General features: G+C 41.1%; 1 protein-coding gene across 1 annotated transcript; it reads right to left on the bottom strand.

The window, feature by feature from the left end:
• Positions 1-1264: 1264 nt before the first annotated feature.
• LOC128528129 (ribonuclease inhibitor-like) lies at positions 1265-18715 on the bottom strand. The gene is made up of 10 exons (XM_053500885.1): positions 18345-18715; positions 13800-13973; positions 13449-13622; positions 10968-11141; positions 10208-10375; positions 9623-9796; positions 6590-6766; positions 4592-4762; positions 1912-2073; positions 1265-1476 (listed from the first exon to the last, which is right to left on the bottom strand). The coding sequence occupies exons 1-10, from the start codon at positions 18713-18715 to the stop codon at positions 1401-1403; spliced, it is 1821 nt and encodes a 606-aa protein (XP_053356860.1). The 3' UTR covers positions 1265-1400.
• Positions 18716-19735: the final 1020 nt, after the last annotated feature.

Below are 19735 nucleotides of genomic sequence, written 5' to 3'. Positions count from 1 at the left end.
AATCAGGTGACAGACACCAGATAAGCACAAGGCACTAGAAACCAGATAAAAAGAGGGGCTAACGAGGTGTACGGGGAACTATGTAATAAACTATACACTGAAACTAAACTTGAAAGAATCAGGGGAATCTCCCTGCGAGACAGTGTGTGTGTGTAGATGGCCATGTGGGCAGACTGGACGGGCAGATAAGAAATAGAAAAATTAGAGACACAGAGCTAGTCTTGTGAATAAAATATTTTAACGAGTAGACACAGAATAAAAAGGCATATATACATGGTAATAATATAAAATGCAAAGTGTAAAAGCCCAATGTAAAATACAAAACATAAGGGGCCAGGGTAAAAGCATCAATAAAAATAAAATTCCTCAGAAGGAACACGGTCTGAACTGCCCTGGCTGTCCGAATCATCCAAAGGGATAAAGTCATCAATGGAGAAGTCGCAGTTGGCTATAAAATAGAATAAAATGTATAAAAACATTGAATGGGGTAAAATAAGGCAAATAAGTAAATTAGTGTAAAGGAGATGCTTACCCATGGCTGGTCTCTTGAAAAATGAAGAACATACCAAAGAAAAAACAAGGAAAAAGCCTTGAAAACAAGCGGCACCCCTATATTTTTATAAAAAAGATATGAAAAGTGTAAAGATAATAGAAAATAATTATTAAAGAAGATGTATTATAATGGAAAGAAGTTTCGAGCATAGTAAGAGTCAGATAAGCGCAGGGAGAAGTCAAATAACGAGGTGTAAATATAAAGAGAAAGAGTTATGAGCATGGAGAGGAGTCAGATAGCGAGGTGTATGACATAATGGTACAAGATAAGAGAAATGTAATTTTAATGAAAAAATTAATTGATAAAAACTGGATTATAATGGATTAAAATTTTCCTGTGGTCAAACGAGGTGAAGGTACAGGGGAGGAGACTGGAGATCCCCCCTCTTAGAAACTGTATAAAAGGAGCATGATTTTGACTGTGAATTCAGTCTGGACTTGGCACTGCTTTGGTTCTGATCCAAGGCATGGCTAGGCTGGCTCATCTGGGTTCTTATTGCTGCAATAAAAGCCTGACTTACTTCATCCAGCTCTGCGTGGCGTAATCTTCTTTAATTCTTCTTTAATTCTCTTTGTTAATGACTTGTTAACTGATTGATATTTTAAACTAACAGCAACATCAACAGGTGGAAGAATTTTCTCCCACACTAGTATTATTTGTTTTATGGACTGGAGGTGGGAGAGCTTGTGTAGCCCCTGTTTAGCCTCTGTGTATTACTGGTTTTATTACTCCAATTCTGTTCTGTGATCTTATATAAACCTCCTGAAGACTGAATCCTGGGTTTGTTGAGTGTCTGTTCCACTACTGTCCTGGTGCTGCTGAGTTTAATCATGATCCACACTGCTTCCTAACTTACTGTACACGCTGCTTGCTCTCTCCCATCAGAGGGATGTTTAATTTCAATTCTGGAGGAGTTATCATGTCTATAAAAATCAAAACATAAAAAACATGTTTCAAATCTGTACCGTGTCTCTTTTTCTTTGTAAATATCATTAAAATTACACATGTGTCACATTTAGTTAAACTTAATAAACACAAGAAACATTGCATGAAAGTAAAATAAACGTGAAAGATGAGATTATAAGTGCAGTGGTATTTCTGTGGAGAACAGAAACAGATCAGATGAAAGTTCACTTCTATTAAATCAGAACTGTATAGTTATTATCATGAAGTGACAAATTACTGCTGTGTTTTAATTCAGTTCCTAAAGGTATATTCTATGTGCTTCTCTCAGTATGATCAACATGCTGCTGATTTGAGCATTTATATTCCTCTTTCACTTCACTCTTACAGCTACATTATATTCTACAGAAAGTACACATTCTGCACTACTCTGTCTGTGTGTTAAGTTTACTTACACTAGTCGTCCTCCTGAACGCTGCAGTAATTCCTCGAGTTGTGTGACTGAATTTCCCAGTTTATTCTTTCTCAGATCCAAAAGTTTCAGATGTGAGGAGTTTAACTTTAGTGCAGCAGTCAGAGCAGCACAGTGTCTATCTGTTATACTGCAATTCATTAACCTGCAGAGAGAAACATTTTTATATATTATTTACTTCACAGAAATAAATAATGTAGGCACACATGTAATATATATCTGTACAGAACCAGTCAAAAGTTTGGACACACCATATAATTCAGTTTAGTGATTTATTTTCTATATTCTAGTGCAATACTGTTTTTTTGTTTTTTTAATTCCAAAACTATAAAATAAACATGAAATTAGGTCATTAACAACAACAGTCGGCTGTTATTTTAAGAGATGAAGGTCAGCTGTTCTGGAACAGTTCTTGCAAGAACAGTATTGTCAAGTGCATTTGCAAAACCCATCAAGCACCATAATGAAACGTTTATGTAACATCCTCAGCAGCGACCTCATTTCCCCTCTCGTCTGTTCCAACCACTCAGCATTCAGGATCAGCAGTAAACTAATCATCGCCTGATCATCTGTTTATCTGATTATAATTTTTTTTATGCTTGAATGATTCATAGGTCACTGTGTGGCTTAACAAACCAAAACATTCCCATGAAACTGCTCAGGGACTGGACTGAACATGAGAGACAAAAAGTCCTTCAGAAAGCCTAGAGAACTATTCAAGACTCCATTAAAATACAAGAAACTCTATTATATATATTTGGTTCTGTGTAAAAGTTGTGTGTGTGCACACAATTATTTAATTATTGGACATTGTATTAGAGACGTATTGCCAAGAATCAATTTTATTGATGAAAAATTCACTCAATTAAACATATTGATACATCTGAATGTTTATTAACAAAGGATTAGAGAGTTTTGTCCTTACTTACCTTATACACACATTGCTAGCGGCTGGTAATAACTTTAGGACACATCATCCCTCATTATAAAAATCCATATCACATAAGAATGCTTAAATCTAATAACCAGTCACGTTTATATAGTTTGGAAAATATACACAGTAAAACATGCTAGGGTTGTTTTTTTCAACCCAAACGCTGGGTTGCCTTTGTTGGGTCATTTTTCTGGGTTAATTACAGAGAGTTGGGTAGTTTTTGTGTAACCCAGCTGCTGGGTTGAAGTTTAATTGGCTCCTCCCTCAAAGTTCACCGGTGGATTCAGCGGCTGTCAGTCAGAGCTTCGTGTCTCTCTTGAGCTCCCACACTGCTGATGACGGTTCATCCTCCTTGTGCATTTAAGGTAAAATGATGTTAAATACAAGGTGTGTATACACTTGTTCACTCACCTAAGTCACATATGACTGAAAAATAATTATCACTATATGTAACATTTATTACTGTTACCGTGTTAAGGTTACACTCAAACTTTCAGGCTGGTCTGAGGTAAGATAATTTAGCTGGTTAGCCAAAGAACCCCTCCTGTGTATGAAAGAAACGGCTAAGATGTCAGAGTTTTTTTTTTTATATTTCTCTGTAGAATGTTTGCAGGTTGGACGGAGATTGTGAAGTGATGAATAAACGTTAAACTGTTAACTGTAGTGCTAGCATGACGCAGGCTTTTAATTAGGTTGCTAGTAGGGATGTAACAGTATTGTAAATACCGTCGTACCGCAATAACAAATTTTTCGATACTACCATGGTCTTCTGAGAAAAGTTTGCTCAGGCGAACAGACCGCAAAGGATGATGGCCACGCCTGGGCTGATGGGAATTGTAGTTCCCGCTACCTCCCGTTCGCTCCATTTGCCTGAGCAAACTTTTCTCAGAAGACCTATCGTCTTACCGGGTCATTTCGGTTTCTCTCTGAAAAGAAACAAGAAAGGAAAAAAGAATCCTGTCTCTGTCTAAATAAGTGAGTGAATGAGGTGAGTGTTCTCAAATACTCATTCAGCAGATGGGCCAGCTGCAATAAGTAGGCTGCTATTTTAAATTTTTTCTGAGTTTTCAAGAATACTAAATTGAAACTTTATTTTTTTTTACATGGTTTAATAATTTTTTGTTATTAAAATGAAGAAGGAAGGAATTTTATATGGTGCTTTTGAAAAATAAATGTTTTTTTCTATGAACATTTATTAGGGTGTTGTTTATTGCATACATGTTTGTTTTGCAAAACTGGGAGAACTGTAATAGACCAGTATATCAAAGTAATTTAACTGTTTAATAGACATGGGTAGTTTTTTTTTTTTTTTTTGTTTTTTTTACAAATTCACTGTAAAACATGAAAATAATAATAACCTATTTGTGAGGTAGAATTAACTCAACATTCCAGTTAAAATGAACCAACATCTGGGTAGAACATTTAACCAATTTATGTGGTAGAATTAACCCAGCATTATAGTTAAATATGACCAGCATTTGGGTTGAATATTTAACCCATCTTGCTGGGTTAAACAAATAACCCAGCATGTAGTTAGTCCAATATTTACCCAGCAGCTGGGTTAAAAACAACTCAAACTGGGTTGTTTTTAACCCAGTATTTTTTAGGGTGTAATAATGTAATAAATATAGACAGAGAAATGGCTCGAGTAATATTACAAACACGTTTCTAAATCTCTGGTTCGTGTTCTTCAATCTTATATACATTCTTCTGTTTTTGACAGACTCACGTCAATGTCTCCAGTTTACACTCATGTTTCTTCAGTAGATCACAGAGCTTCTCCACTCCTGAGTCTCCTAGTTCACACTCACTCAGATCCAGCTCTCTGATGTGTGATGGATTTGTACAGAGAGCTGAAACCACATCAGTGCAGGATTTCACACTTACACTCTTAAACAGTCTGCAGAGAGAAAATACTGTTTAGTCCAACTGAGAAAGGAAAGATATAGAAATGACTAAAGTAGTATTATAAACTACTATATTAAACTGTGGTTTGTGCTCTTCATACACACATTCTTCTGTTTTTACCAGACTCATATGACTGGGTGAGAACTAAAAAACATAACCATTAGGGTTAAAATACAAAACTCAACTGTACAATTTATTAAATACTAAATGTGATTTTAATTACAGAGTCTGCAGGAGAGAGAGAAGAAAGTACTTTGTCATTCTGGGTTAGTAAAAAAACCCAAATAAATAAATAAATAAATAAATGTAATTTCAGTCGCTAACAAAAGCTCAGACTGACCATCGGTACACAGAGGACCATAAACGAGGCTGTATTTAGATTTTTATGGAGACATGGCTGAACCACAACATACTGAATACCACAGTGGAGCCAGCAGGCCGCTCACTTCATCGTGCCGACAGAGCTCTGTGTTTACATTAATGAAACATGATGCACCAACATGAACACACTCGTACATTCTGCTCTCCATACTTGGAATATTTAATGCTTCATTTCTGCCCGTTTCACTCCCCTAGGGAACATACAGTCACTGTTGTCATGGCATTATACATGCTGCCACATGCTAACGCTAAGCTAGCAATAGAACTCATGTTTTGAACATGCAGAATGGAATATAATTGTCCTTGAGACAGACCTGGAGGTGGACACTTCATCTGCACTGTCTTACATTAACCACTGTGCTGACAATGTCACTGAGCAACAGCATCTGAGTGACCCAATTGAGGATCCATGGATGAACAGTGAAGTCAACCATCTGATTTTAAATATGAGACATGACCTTCAAATCATGAGATCTCTCAGCCTGCAGCACTGTCTGGGCAAACCTTTAAGAGAGACAACAGGTCTAAAAAATGCAACTACAATCCTCAGATAGAAGAGGACATTAATAGTAACACAAATCCATGAAGGATGTGACAAAGCATCCAGATACTTTCTTGGATGTTTGATGCTGCTTCTCCCTGGACCTTGAACTTCTCTGCAGCAGCCAGCTGAGCATGCTGTGACAAGTCCTCGATCTTAGACTCCCTGAAGACAATGTAAGTGTCTGAAGAGGGAATTTTGTAGACGTCTGGTTTGGTGATGACAAACAGAATGTTCTTAGATTTGCGAATGGTTACCCACAGATTACAAGAGGAAAAATCACACACAGTCTACACCAACTAACAACACTGGAAACCAGGTGGAGGATCTTAACAACTTCTTGCTTTAACAAAGACAATAATCAACCTCCAGCCAGTTTTGACCTATCTGACACTCCACAGACATTAATTTTAAATGCTTGAACATCTAGTACACAACCAGATCAAACACACCATCACAGCTGATTGAGTTCAACACCAGTTTTCCCACCGATCAAACAGATGGACTGAGGATGCTCTCTGTGGCTCTCACAATACAACTCTCTCTCATATAGAAGACACCACCTAGCTTAAATATTAGAAATATTAAAAACAAATGTGGCGTTACACAGATTTATATAGATGCTTTTTCTGCATAACAATAAACCATATGTTTATACCCAGCACATGTTTGGTGTAATGAATGTTTGAAATCAGGGAAGGACCTCATGCTTACACTGTATATATTACATAGCATTTTTATAATATTATACATGCATATATCAATAAATATTCAAAAAGTATTTTTAAAATGATCATATATAATGAAGAATAGTAAACTGCTAAAAGATTATTAGTGTTATAGTAAATCTGCATTATTTATAAATTATTAGTTTTAAAATATAGATTAATTACTCACATTAGTTTATGTAGTTTACATTTATAATTCTTCAGGAAATCACACAGGTTTCTCAGTCCAGACTCTCCTGGTTTATTCCAGTTTAGATTCAGTTCTCTCAGGTGGGAAGGATTTAAAACCAGAGCAGAAATCAGAGCTGCAAAATCATTATCTGTTATACTGAATACTTTAAACAACCTGGAGAGAGAGAGAGAGAGAGAGAGAGAGAGAGGAGAAGGAGGTCAGGTTAGTCTTTTCAAGTTCATCGCTTCACACGCTTCCCTTCTTACCCTGACATGCCCATCGCTCAATCTGGACTCATCAGGTCACATGACCTTTTCCCATCGCTCCAGTCTTTATGCTCCCTAACAAACTAAAACCTTTTTTCTGATAAGTTTCACTAACAAGTGGTTTTCTAATGGACACAGATGTTAAGTCCCAATCCTGTGAGTTCTCATCACATTGTGTGTGTGTGTGGGTACGGGAATGCTCTTACTTTCTCTATTAAACATAGCTCTGATTTCTACTGTTTATGTTTTTACCATGCAACTTCACCAAGTGTTTAAGTGATCTCCATTCATGATTTTTCCCAAACACATTTCTTCCACAGAGTTGAAGGTTCAGCACTATCCTTCCTGGTTTTGATTTGATTGGTTTTTCGCTGTCACGAAAGGGGAGTATTGGTGGATGTTGATCGCCGTGGGCGGAGAGAGCAGGCATAAAGGCAGAGGGTTATCACAACAATAATAAAGACACAAAAACAAAGGAACAAACAAACTCAAACAATACTTAATAGCATGGGGGTCAACATGGGCTCTCTGGCAGGACACAGACAAAGGGACACCAACAGGCACTAATACCTGTTACACTACATTTAAGATTTGTAGCGAAACACAGGCTGAAGGGTGCCTAACACGTCCTGTGGCGAAACACAGGCAGACGGACGAAACACGTAACAGGACACACAAACTACACGTGGAGCTGAAACAGGACACAACAAGACGAGACGGGAGACACGTAGGGACAAGGAGAGACACGTAGGGACAAGGAGAGACACGTAGGGACAAGGAGAGACACGTAGGGACAAGGAGAGACACGTAGGGACAAGGAGAGACACGTAGGGACAAGGAGAGACACGTAGGGACAAGGAGAGACACGTAGGGACTAGAGACAGGAGAGACGCAGACAAGTAGAGACGCAGACAAGTAGAAACGAGAGACAAGGAGAGAGACGGGACTAGGGCTAAAGACATGGCAATTAGCTAGGCATGGCTTTTAGCTAAACATGGTTAAGGGCACTTAACCATGGCAGTCAGCTACACATTCACCCAGCTAAGCATGTCTTTAGCCCAACATGCACTAAGCTACACTTACCTAATAGCTTAACACACACTAGGGAATGGGGCACAGAAACACAGACAGAGGATACCCAGTGGCTAGGCCGGGGGACACACAAAGGCTAGGCTCACTGGGAAACTAGGGAGGCAGGAAACACAGAATGGCTAGGGACACAAAGGGGCTATGGCTCCAAGCATGCTAGTTATCTCAACATAGATTTTAGCTAAACACACACTTATCTACTTACCTGCTCTAGCTAAACACACAAGAAAACAGGGGGGACAAAAACCAAAATACTCACAATTCCACACATGACATGACTGAATCAGCTCCACCAACATAGACACACAAAACATATACAGAAAACATTGCCAATATGAGGGTTCAAGTCAACACAACTTAAATCAAAATATAAACTAAACAAAGAACAGAACAAACCAAAACAAAATGCCCACACAAATGACAGTCGTTAAACTAATAATGCTCGACCCAGTTTCCCAGACTGGATTAATGGCTACCTCGGCTCAGGTGTGCACTCGCATCACCTGACCGAGGTGCCTTCTGGGAAACTGAGTCAGCCAACAAAAACTACAACTGAAAAACAGCGACCTTTGATGGTGGTCCCCTACAGATGCAGCCCAATAATTGGACTCTTCTGAAATTGAGTGTGTTTTGGCCAGGCAATGTACATTACTATTACTTATTATATTTTATATAAAAGTAAAATAATGCTTTTAATAGTAACTATCTAAAGTAATGCATTATATTTGCCCCTCCCACAACAGGGTCTCATAAAAATGTGTAATAACTACGTTTGGTTACAGCAGAAAACATATCAGTTTCTCTTGGGATATACGATGGAGAATTGTCCGTCTCTAACACAGAAAACATAAAGAGATGCAGATTGAGGTAGGAGTGACATGGGCAGCTGTCCAGGGCAGTATCTCACGAGCACAGTGGGTGCAAAAAAAAAAAAACTAAATCAGAATGCTGGTGATATTTGCGCAGTTGCTGAGTTTTCTATCACTATTTTTACATCACATTTTTCTCATCAAATGTGGGATATATAGCAATGCTATTATAGAAAGGACTACATTTAACTGTATTTTGAGTGCTTTTTGTATCTTTATTATTGTATTTACAATAATATTGTTAATTTCTAGAAAAATAGTAATTACAAACTGAATTTCAATGTTTTCAGCAATGAATTTAATTATTATTACGATTATTTTTATTATTACAAACCAACTAAGCTTTTCACTCACTGAAACTTGAGGACAGAAGGCAGAAAGACCCAAAAACAAGCGGAAAAGAGGCATTAAAGGTCAGCATCCATGTCCATGGATTCTAAACTGCAATGGATTTGCATCCAGGTGTTAAAAATTGTCTTACTGTATGTCTGTGCTAGTAAGTCCCATTACTTTTGAGCTTATGACAATAGAGGCATTTTTTTATTTCTATAATTTATATAGTGTTAGTTTAATATTTTCGGTAAAACTCTTGAATTAAAGGGGTCTACACTTTAATTACATCTGCTCCACGTGAAATCCATTGTGTTGATGTTTAATGACAAAAATATGAAATCAGATGTACACCTACAAATCAGCCATTACATCACTATCTATATTAAATTTATCTAAATGTCCTCAAATGTTAAGGGAAAAGTGTTTAAGTGTTTACACTCGGTTCGATCCCCACATGTAGAGTTGTGTCTTACGTGAGTTTCTGCAGTCTGTAATGTGGATCCTGCAGCAAAGCTAAGAGCTGATTCACTTTAATGTCTTCAGGTGTTCTGTTGCTCAGATTCAGCTCCTTGTGCAGTAACGGGTTTTTACCCACAATGTTAGTGAGACACTCGCAGGCTTCCTCTGCATCAGCACTTTTTAACAACCTGTAGAGTAAATAACATCAGCACATTAATAACTGTGTATGGAAACAACAAGGAACTGATGGTTATGTGCTTTAGCTGTGATTCAGTTTCTGATTTTAATGTGTATCTGTATCCGGCTGTATCAGCTACAGAATTAGTGCACACTAACCATCATTTCTTAATAAATTATTATTCATTTAATAATTAGTTAATAACAGTCTGTAGTGTTATTGTTTAGGTTTATTCAACACAAAACTCTATTCAGAACTTTTCCCTGGATAATCAAAAAACCCTTTAACATTACGATGTGATATAGTGACACTGAATAATTGTAATTAAATCATTCAGGAGAATTTAATCATTTTCAGTGAGCATCTAGATTGTTGATTTATTGAGTTATTCATTTGTTTGTTTGTTTATTGTTTTCCTCACCTCACTGTGTTCAGTGTACAGTCTGGATCCTGTAGTAAATCAGTGAGCAGCTTCACTCCTGAGTCTCCAGGGTCGTTCCCTCTGAGATCCAGCTCTATCAGGTGAGATGATTTCAGAGCTTCAGCCAGAGCAGTGTATCCTTCCTCTGTTATACTGCAGTCTGAGAGTCTGAAACAAAAGTAAGTCAATATTTATTCTCTTTTGATTCATTTTGGTGCTTCACATATGGAACATATATTAAGATTGAATCTAACCCTACTATATTTCCCCCTGGTTGTGGTTCTTTAGACAGATGAGAACACAGCAATCACACTTAAGTTCAAGAACATTTGAGCGACGTGATCTCAGTCCACTTCCAAGCGAAGTGAGAAAGCTGTGACTAACATGCTGTGTGTTTTGTGGTTTAGGGCTTTTTGGTAGATGTGAGGTGCAAACTGAGCCAAAACACAGAGCTGTAGTGCTGCAGAAATACAGTGTGTTATGAAGATTTATATCAAAGATTTATATCAATGAACTGAAGGAATCTTTTGCTATGCAAGAGGTTCTGTTCTATGCCCCATCAACATTCAGCCTCATTTGCTTTTTAATGGGTTGAAACTCATAAATCGACTCTAACGTAACTTACATTCTCTTGTTAAGTTGTTCACTCCTGACTAAGATTCATTGTTAATCTAAATGCACTGCTGAATGAGTGACTCTATAATCAGTTCCTACAGGATACAAATATACTGACAGTAACTTATACTATTAACTGACGTACACAAGTTTTTGGAGTTTACAGGATGAACTCTTCAGTAGAGTAGAGATCTGTTTCACTCCTGCATTTCCCAGGGTGTTCTCACTCAGGTCCAGCTCTGTCAGGTGTGAAGGGTTTGAAGTAAGAGCTGATATCAGATCAGTACAGCCTCTCTCTGTAATACCGCTCTTACTCAGCCTGCAGACAGAGAACACAGCTGAGACACAGATCTTTAAATACAGAACAGATAACCAACCATCATAAACATTAAACATTTATAACTAATTACTCTGTCCAGGCTGTACACACAGTGCAGTAGACTCTTTATCATCACTGTGTGATAAACATCCACACGAGAGCACAAAGAGGAAAAAATGAGGTGAGGTGTTTCTGCTAGCATTTACATCACTCAAAAATGCCTAACTGTAATGAACACATGCTGGGTTTAAGTCCCACCTTTGTGCTCTTTGTCACAGATAAGACAACTAAACCAATCATAGATACAGAAGGTGGAATTTGTCAAAAGAAAAAAAAATGTTGTCTGTATCTATTAATGCTATAATGAACTCAGGGCAGTTAGCTGTAATTTAAAACACTTAAATGTAAAAATGCGGGTCTCACGAGGGGCAAAGCCGCGCAAAAATGATTTGCACTGTTTGGAACGTCTTAAACAGGCAAAGGCGCAGCCATTTATAGACACGTGGTTGCCAGGCAATGCCAGAATCAGCCTTGATAGGCCGTACCTGGCGGCATGTCTAATAAGGGTCCTGATACCTCCGCACTTCTTGCGATCATTTAGGTAGCACCAGTAAGGTATCAGGGCCAAGACAAAGACAAAGACAAATAAGGGAAAAGAAAACTAAACAAAACAAAAGATAAGCGCGCAAAGAAAGAGACAGAGGCAAAGCCCCAGACTCTGCCTTCCTAAGACGCCGGCGAGAGAGAGAGAGAGAGAGAGAGAGAGTGCACTCTCGGGTTAAGTATAATGTTCGCACAAAAACACAACCCCTCTCTCTCCTATTAAATTCTCGGTAAGGGCAAACGCCCCGAGAGAATATTAGTTTTTTGTTTCAGTTTCCAGAGCCCCGTCCGTTCTCGTGCAGACGGCGGAGCTCTGTTTATTTTTTGTGTTATCAGTTTTCATTTGTTTCCTTTTAAGTTCTCGTAATTGATAATCCCACGCCATCTCCACATGGAAAGGTCTTCTTGTGCGTATCACAAGCACTCTCACAAACTCCTATTTCACTGACCCCCTCTAAAGCCCTGCGTCAGGGCTCTTACCATTAAAAACATCTCGTGGTGCGGCTCACCATACCGCACCACGTAACAGAATGATCGCACCACCAAAAGAGCCCGCGGGCTTGGAGAGAGTGCAGGAAATAGTTGAGGGTCAAGCGAGAGTGCTTGTTAAGCATGAGGAAGCCCTAACTGCTTTAATTTCAGAGATGCGTGGGATTAATAAGAGCCTCGAGTTAATTTTTGGGCAGCTCAAGTCGCGTGCCACTTCTGGGTTTCCATCTGGCCGGGAGTCGATTCCGGAGTTGGCTCGCGCCCCCGGATCAGTGGCTCAACTACCCCATCTGGTGGCCAAAACTTGTATGCAGGAGAGTTAGAGAGGTGTAATGCCCTTATCCTGCAGTGCTCACTCATATTCGAGCTGCAACCTTCCCAATTTCCATCAGAACGGTCAAAAGTTGGATTTATGGTGTCTCTACTTACAGGCAGAGCACTAGAATGTGCTACTGCAGTGTGGCAGCACCTCCTCTCCGAACACGCCACTTTTCACCATCCGCACACGGTGAGTAGTGTAGTGTCGCCCCTTCTTTCCATTCATTTACATTTACATTTAGGCATTTGGCAGACGCTCTTATCCAGAGCGACTTACAAAAAGTGCTTTAAAGTTTACATCATTGGATACATACTTACACTGGGTTAACTAGGTTAATAACTAAGTGCCATTCATCAAGAGGTGCGATCCGTAGCTGACTACAAAGTCGAGTTTCGTACCCGGGCCTCCAGCTCGGGGTGGAATGACGCAGTCGTAATGGCTGTGTATACTCAAGGGCTCTCAGAGCGGGTGTAGGATGAGCTAGCCATACGTGATTCTCCACAGGATCTGTCCTTTTGTCAGGTAGGACCCAAAAGTCAGGACTCTGTCATACAGGGCTCTTCCTTCCAGCCACCCTCTCAGGAACCGGGATTCGGAGAGCCCGAACAGAGGCGCTCATCGATTCAGGGGCGATGGGAAATTTTATTGACGGGTGGCTAGCCACGGCACTGGGCATTCCAGTTTGCCCGCTCCCTTCCGCCATCCCGTTGGTCTCCCTGGCCGGCCAGCCAATTAAGTCAGGGTGCGTGACGCAGAGGACCGCCCCAGTTATACTACGGCTTGGACGTCACTCTGAGCGAATCTGAATCTTAATTCACAGGTGTGGCTTTACACAACAATAAAAAGTTACAGAGAATTTAAGGCTGGATTCTACAAATATGGGGAAAAAATCTCACCTCAAAGTCTTTGGTTTACATTTCGCATTTTTCATCAAATTCCTAAGTTCTTTCAGTCCTGATGTTCCAGGGTCGTTCCCTCTGAGGTCCAGCTCTTTCAGGTGTGATGGGTTTGACATCAAAGATTTAACCAGAGCAGTGTATCCTTCACCTGTTATACTGCAGTCTGAAAGTCTGGAGAAGCAACAAGAAGGTAAACATTGTTAACTTTAACCTTTAACCACTACTGACTAAGATTAATCTAAATGAACTGCTGAATGACTCTATAATCAGTTCCTACAGGATACAAATATACTGACAGTGAAGTAAAAATATCACTGATCCATTAATGTATGCTATTAACTGACATACACAAGTTTCTGGAGTTTACAGGATGAACTCTTCAGTAGAGTAGAGATGTGTTTCACTCCTGCATTTCCCAGGGTGTTCTCACTCAGGTCCAGCTCTGTCAGGTGTGAGGGGTTTGAAGTAAGAGCTGATATCAGATCAGTACAGCCTCTCTCTGTAATACCGCTCTTACTCAGCCTGCAGACAGAGAACACAGCTGAGACACAGATCTTTAAATACAGAACAGATAACCAACCATCATAAACATTAAACATTTATAACTAATTACTCTGTCCAGGCTGTACACACAGTGCAGTAGACTCTTTATCATCACTGTGTGATAAACATCCATCAGATTCACAGCAAATCACATCAAATCCAGAAGTTTTGGTGCAGCAGTAACAATTACAGCAGTAGTTTAAACACAATAGTAATGTTACAGATTTAAATGTATGTATTGTAAGGGACCACCACTAGAGGTCACTGTTTGTTTTTTGTAATTTTTGTTTGCAGACTCAGTTTCCCAGAAGGCACCTCGGTCAGGTGATGCGAGTGCACACCTGAGCCGAGGTAGCCCATTAGGTCATCTATAAATAGCTGTTTAGTCTGGGAAACTGGGTCAAGCATTGTTCGTCTGTACTACTGTCATTTATGTGGGCAGTTTGTTTTGTTCAGTTTGTGTTTTGAAGTAAGTTTTGTTTCGTTAGGCTCTCATGTTGGCAATGTCTACTGTAGGTGTTCTGTGTGTGTCTAAGTTTGTGGAGCTGACTCAGTCTTGTCAAGTGTGGTGTGTTTAATGTCTCTGTAAGTATTGTTTGTGTCATCCTGTTTTCTTGTGTGTTAAGCTAGTTTGGTAAGTAGCTCGGTATGTTTGGCTAGGAGCTTGTTTAGCTAAAACCCAGGTTAGAGCTAACTGCTAGTTTTATCTTATTATCAGGTTTAGCTAACTGCCATGCTTCTAGCAATAGGCTCTTTATGTCTCTAGTCTCTTCGTGTCTCCAGGTTCCCTGGTCTCCCTGTGTCTCCTGCCTTCAGGGTTTCCCGGTGTCTTTAGCCTGTGTTTCTTGCCTTCATAGTTTCCCGGTGTCTTTAGCCTGTGTTTCTAGCCTCCCTAGTTTCTGTGTCTCCAGCTGCTAATTCCTGCGTCTCCTGCCTCCCTGGTCTCCCGGCGGCTCTAATTCCTGCGTCTCCTGCCTCCCTAACCTCCCGGCGGCTCTAATTCCTGCGTCTCCTGCCTCCCTAACCTCCCGGCGGCTCTAATGTCTGCGTCTCCTGCCTCCCTAACCTCCCGGCGGCTCTAATGTCTGCGTCTCCTGCCTCCCTAACCTCCCGGCGGCTCTAATTCCGGCGTCTCCTGCCTCCCTAACCTCCCGGCGGCTCTAATTCCGGCGTCTCCTGCCTCCCTAACCTCCCGGCGGCTCTAATTCCGGCGTCTCCTGCCTCCCTAACCTCCCGGCGGCTCTAATTCCGGCGTCTCCTGCCTCCCTAACCTCCCGGCGTCTCCTGCCTCCCTGACCTCCCGGCGGCTCTAATTCCGGCGTCTCCTGCCTCCCTGACCTCCCGGCGGCTCTAATTCCGGCGTCTCCTGCCTCCCTGACCTCCCGGCGGCTCTAATTCCGGCGTCTCCTGCCTCCCTGACCTCCCGGCGGCTCTAATTCCGGCGTCTCCTGCCTCCCTGACCTCCCGGCGGCTCTAATTCCGGCGTCTCCTGCCTCCCTGACCTCCCGGCGGCTCTAATTCCGGCGTCTCCTGCCTCCCTGACCTCCCGGCGGCTCTAATTCCGGCGTCTCCTGCCTCCCTGACCTCCCGGCGGCTCTAATTCCGGCGTCTCCTGCCTCCCTGATCTCCCGGCGGCTCTAATTCCGGCGTCTCCTGCCTCCCTGATCTCCCGGCGGCTCTAATTCCGGCGTCTCCTGCCTCCCTGATCTCCCGGCGGCTCTAATTCCGGCGTCTCCTGCCTCCCTGATCTCCCGGCAGCTCTAATTCCTGCGTCTCCTGCCTCCCTGATCTCCCGGCGGCTCTAATTCCTGCGTCTCCTGCCTCCCTGATCTCCCGGCGGCTCTAATTCCTGCGTCTCTTGCCTCCCTGGTCTCCCTCGCCTGTGCGCGTCTCTCTGTGTGGCTAGTCTTGTCTGGTCTCGTGTCAGCTCCCGACTTAGTGTGTCCATAAGCCAGTGTTTTGCCATAGGGCTTATATTTTAGTGTAACAGGTGTTAGAACCTGTCTGTATCCCTGAGCCTGTGTGTTGCCAGAGAGCCCATGTTTCACCCTATAATTGAGTATTGTTCCTTTGTTTTTGTGTCATTATTTATATCCTGTGACTGACCTTATTAAAAGACTCTTTTGGTTCACACAACCCCTCTGCGTTTATGCCTACTCTTTCCGCCCACAGCGACAACATCCGCCATTACACCCGATTTGTGACATGTATACTGTAGATAATATACACTCATCTAAAAGATTATTGGGAACACCTGTTGAATTTCTCATTAATGCAATTATCTAATCAACCAATCACACCGCAGTTGCTTCAATGCATATAGGGGTCAATTTGGTCAAGACAATCTCCTGAACTCCAAACTGAATGTCAGAATGGAAAAGAAAGGTGATTTAAGCAATTTTGAGCGTGGCATGGTTGTTGGTGCCAGACGGGCCGGTCTGAGTATTTCACAATTTGCTCAGTTACTGGGATTTTCATGCGCAACCATTTCTACGGTTTACAAAGAATGGTGTGAAAAGGGAGAAACATCCAGTATGCGGCAGTCCTGTGGGCAAAAATGCCTTGTTGATGCTAGAGGTCAGAGGAGAATGGGCCGACTGATTAAAGCTGATAGAAGAGCAACTTTGACTGAAATAACCACTCGTTACAACTGAGGTATGCAGCAAAGCATTTGTGAAGCCACAACACGCACAACCTTGAAGCGGATGGGCTACAACAGCAGAAGACCCCACTGGGTACCACTCATCTTCACTACAAATAGGAAAAAGGGGCTGCAATTTGCACGAGCTCAACAAAATTGGACAGTTGAAGACTAGAAAAATGTTGCCTTATTACCACTGTGGAGGCTGGTGGTGTAATGGTGTGGGGGATGTTTTCTTGGCACACTTTAGGCCCCTTAGGCATTGTTTCTGACCATGTCCATCCCTTTATGACCACCATGTACCCATCCTCTGATGGCTTCTTCCAGCAGGATAATGCACCATGTCACAAAGCTCGAATAATTTCAAATTGGTTTCTTGAACATGACAATGAGTTCACTGTACTAAAATGGCCCCCACAGTCACCAGATCTCAACTCAATAGAGCATTTTTGGGATGTGGTGGAACGGGAGCTTCGTGCCCTAGATGAGCATCCCACAAATCTCCATCAACTGCAAGATGCTATCCTATCAATATGGGCCAGGATTTCTAAAGAATGCTTTCAGCACCTTGTTGAATCAATGCCATGTAGAATTAAGGCAGTTCTGAAGGCGAAAGGGGGTCAAACACCGTATTAGTTTGGTGTTCCTAATATTCCTGTGTGTGTGTATATGTGTATATATATATATATATATATATATATATATATATATATACACTAAAAAATGCTGGGTTGCCTCTGTTGGGTCATTTTTCTGGGTTATTTACAGAGAGTTGGGTAGTTTTTGTGTAACCCAGTTGAAGTTAGCTTGGCCCCTCCCCTAAAGTTCACTGGTGTATTTTGCAGCTGTCAGCTTTGTGTCTTCTCTTGAGCTCCCACACTGCTGATGACGGTTCATCCTCCTTGTGCATTTAAGGTAAAATGATGTTAAATACAAGGTGTGTATACACTTGTTCACTCACCTAACCCTTGTATTGTGTTAGAAAGCTGTTAACACCTGTGGTGTTAGCGGGTCCATTTGGACCCATGATTTAAAAATGCTTGAAAATGCTTAAAATCACTTTCCTTCAAATGTCACTTTCCTTCAAATGTTGTTTTTCAGTTAATTGCTGGCTTAGTATGTATTCATATAAATGGAACCAGTGTGTGAATAGTTTTTTAGTTGACTCCACAGACACAATTTTTTTTTTTAAATATACCACTCGTTTTTGATTGCAAAAACTGTTTAAATTCACTAAATATATATATATATTTTTTATAGAATGAGTAATAATAAACTATAAATGTGTTATAAACTAATATTAGAGTACACCTACCAAATAAAAAAAAAATTTTTTTTTAATTATTTAAAATTATTAACAATAGTGACATCTTTGGTGTTTCGGGTCAAAACGGACCCGCATAGATAAATGGAAGGATAAAGACAACAAGTAAAAACTTTTTTCCATAAAACCAACTTTTATTTAACCATACCAATTAACCAAACAATTTAACCATAAAATGAAAAATGATAAACAACACTGTGTGTGTGGTTGTGTGCGCGCTCATGCACCTGCATTGATCATAAACTGAACATTGAAAATAATATGGTGTTAGCGCAGGTATGTGGTTTTGAATTAACCATAATCTAAACAATGAAAACAAACCATAATTTGAACTGTGTGTGTGTGTGTGTGTTCAAATGCATGAATCACAGTATTTGATGGTTACCGTGTGCTCCTTGCAATTGAATTTCTTGCATGTGTGGCATTGATTTTCTTGCATGTGTTGGATTTCCTGTCCTTGTTGGCGGGGCAGGACTGGCACCTCTTTCTCTTCCTCCTGGAATCTCCTTCATGGTTCTTATCAGAGGATGATGGTGTGGGTGTTGGCTGAAGCTCTCTCACCAAACGAACAGACGCTTCGGTTCGGGACAGCTGCTCTCGTCTTTCAATGAAGGGAGACACCAGAGACTTGCCCAACTCCTCCAGAAAAAGCCTCCTCTTGAAGGTTTTTTCTCCATTCCATCCTGGATCTATTTCAGTCCACACCACAAATGCGTTGTATGCAGACACATCCAGTATGTTGTAAAACACAACCATTGGCCACCTTTTTGTGGAGGTCATAGGAAGTGAAAAAATCATCACAGGTTATGTTGTGCCCCCGAAGACCCTTGGTCATGTCCAGGACGACCCGCTTGCCTTGGTTCTTCTCTGGCACTCCGCTGGCAGGTTTTCCGGTATATATTTGCATATTCCATGCATAGGCAGTTTTTGCATCACATGCTGCCCAGATTTTGATACCATATTTTCCAGGCTTGTTTGGCATGTACTGCCTGAAGGGACAGCGGCCTCTGAAAGGGACTAGCCGTTCATCCACTGTCACCTCTGGCCCAGGATTGTACACAAAGGGTACATTTTCCACCCATTTGTCCCGAACCTCCCTGATAGGAGCAAGCTTGTCATTCTCACGACAAGCAACTCTTGTCTCCCTGTTGTCAAAACGTAGCACTCTTGATAATGCATGAAAGGACTGAAGCAACACTGTGGCACGAAAAATAGGGCGTCCTGACTCACTATGCCATAAGCTGGCCGTAGCTTCATTACAGGATCTGTATACCCCCGCAAGAAGCAACAGTCCCATGTAGGCATCGAGCTGTGTTTTGTCCATCTCTGTCCAGCTATCACCAAACACTCTTCTTCCTTCCATGTTGGTCATCTCAAGTAGGATATTCTGAATAGGTCGTGGAAAGAACAGTTCAAATGCTGACTTGATGTCTTGGGCATGTGACACCGCGTATCTAGTAGGCCCTGGAGTCATTCTGAGGATGTTCTCTGTCGGTGCCCTGGATTGGGTTTGAAAAGGGCTTGATAACCATGAAATGTCACCTGTTCTTGACTTGAAAACCTCTTTTTGATCATCTGTGACATCTAGGTCCTCCTCATCGGATGTTTGGTCTTGTTCAGGGTCATACTGAACGTCATCCTCATCCTAAGACACATCCTCCTCAGCTTCACTTTGCCCTCTATCCTCAGGATCACCATCATTACCAAAGATATGATCCAGTGGCTCATGAACAGTATACCTTTTGCTCATGTTGACTGATGCTCCTACAGAATTTA

Source organism: Clarias gariepinus, chromosome 7 (assembly GCF_024256425.1).
Source record: "Clarias gariepinus isolate MV-2021 ecotype Netherlands chromosome 7, CGAR_prim_01v2, whole genome shotgun sequence".
NCBI lineage: Eukaryota > Metazoa > Chordata > Actinopteri > Siluriformes > Clariidae > Clarias > Clarias gariepinus.
The sequence above is the reverse complement of the archived record's forward strand: the minus strand, read 5'-3'. Positions and strand labels throughout refer to the sequence as shown.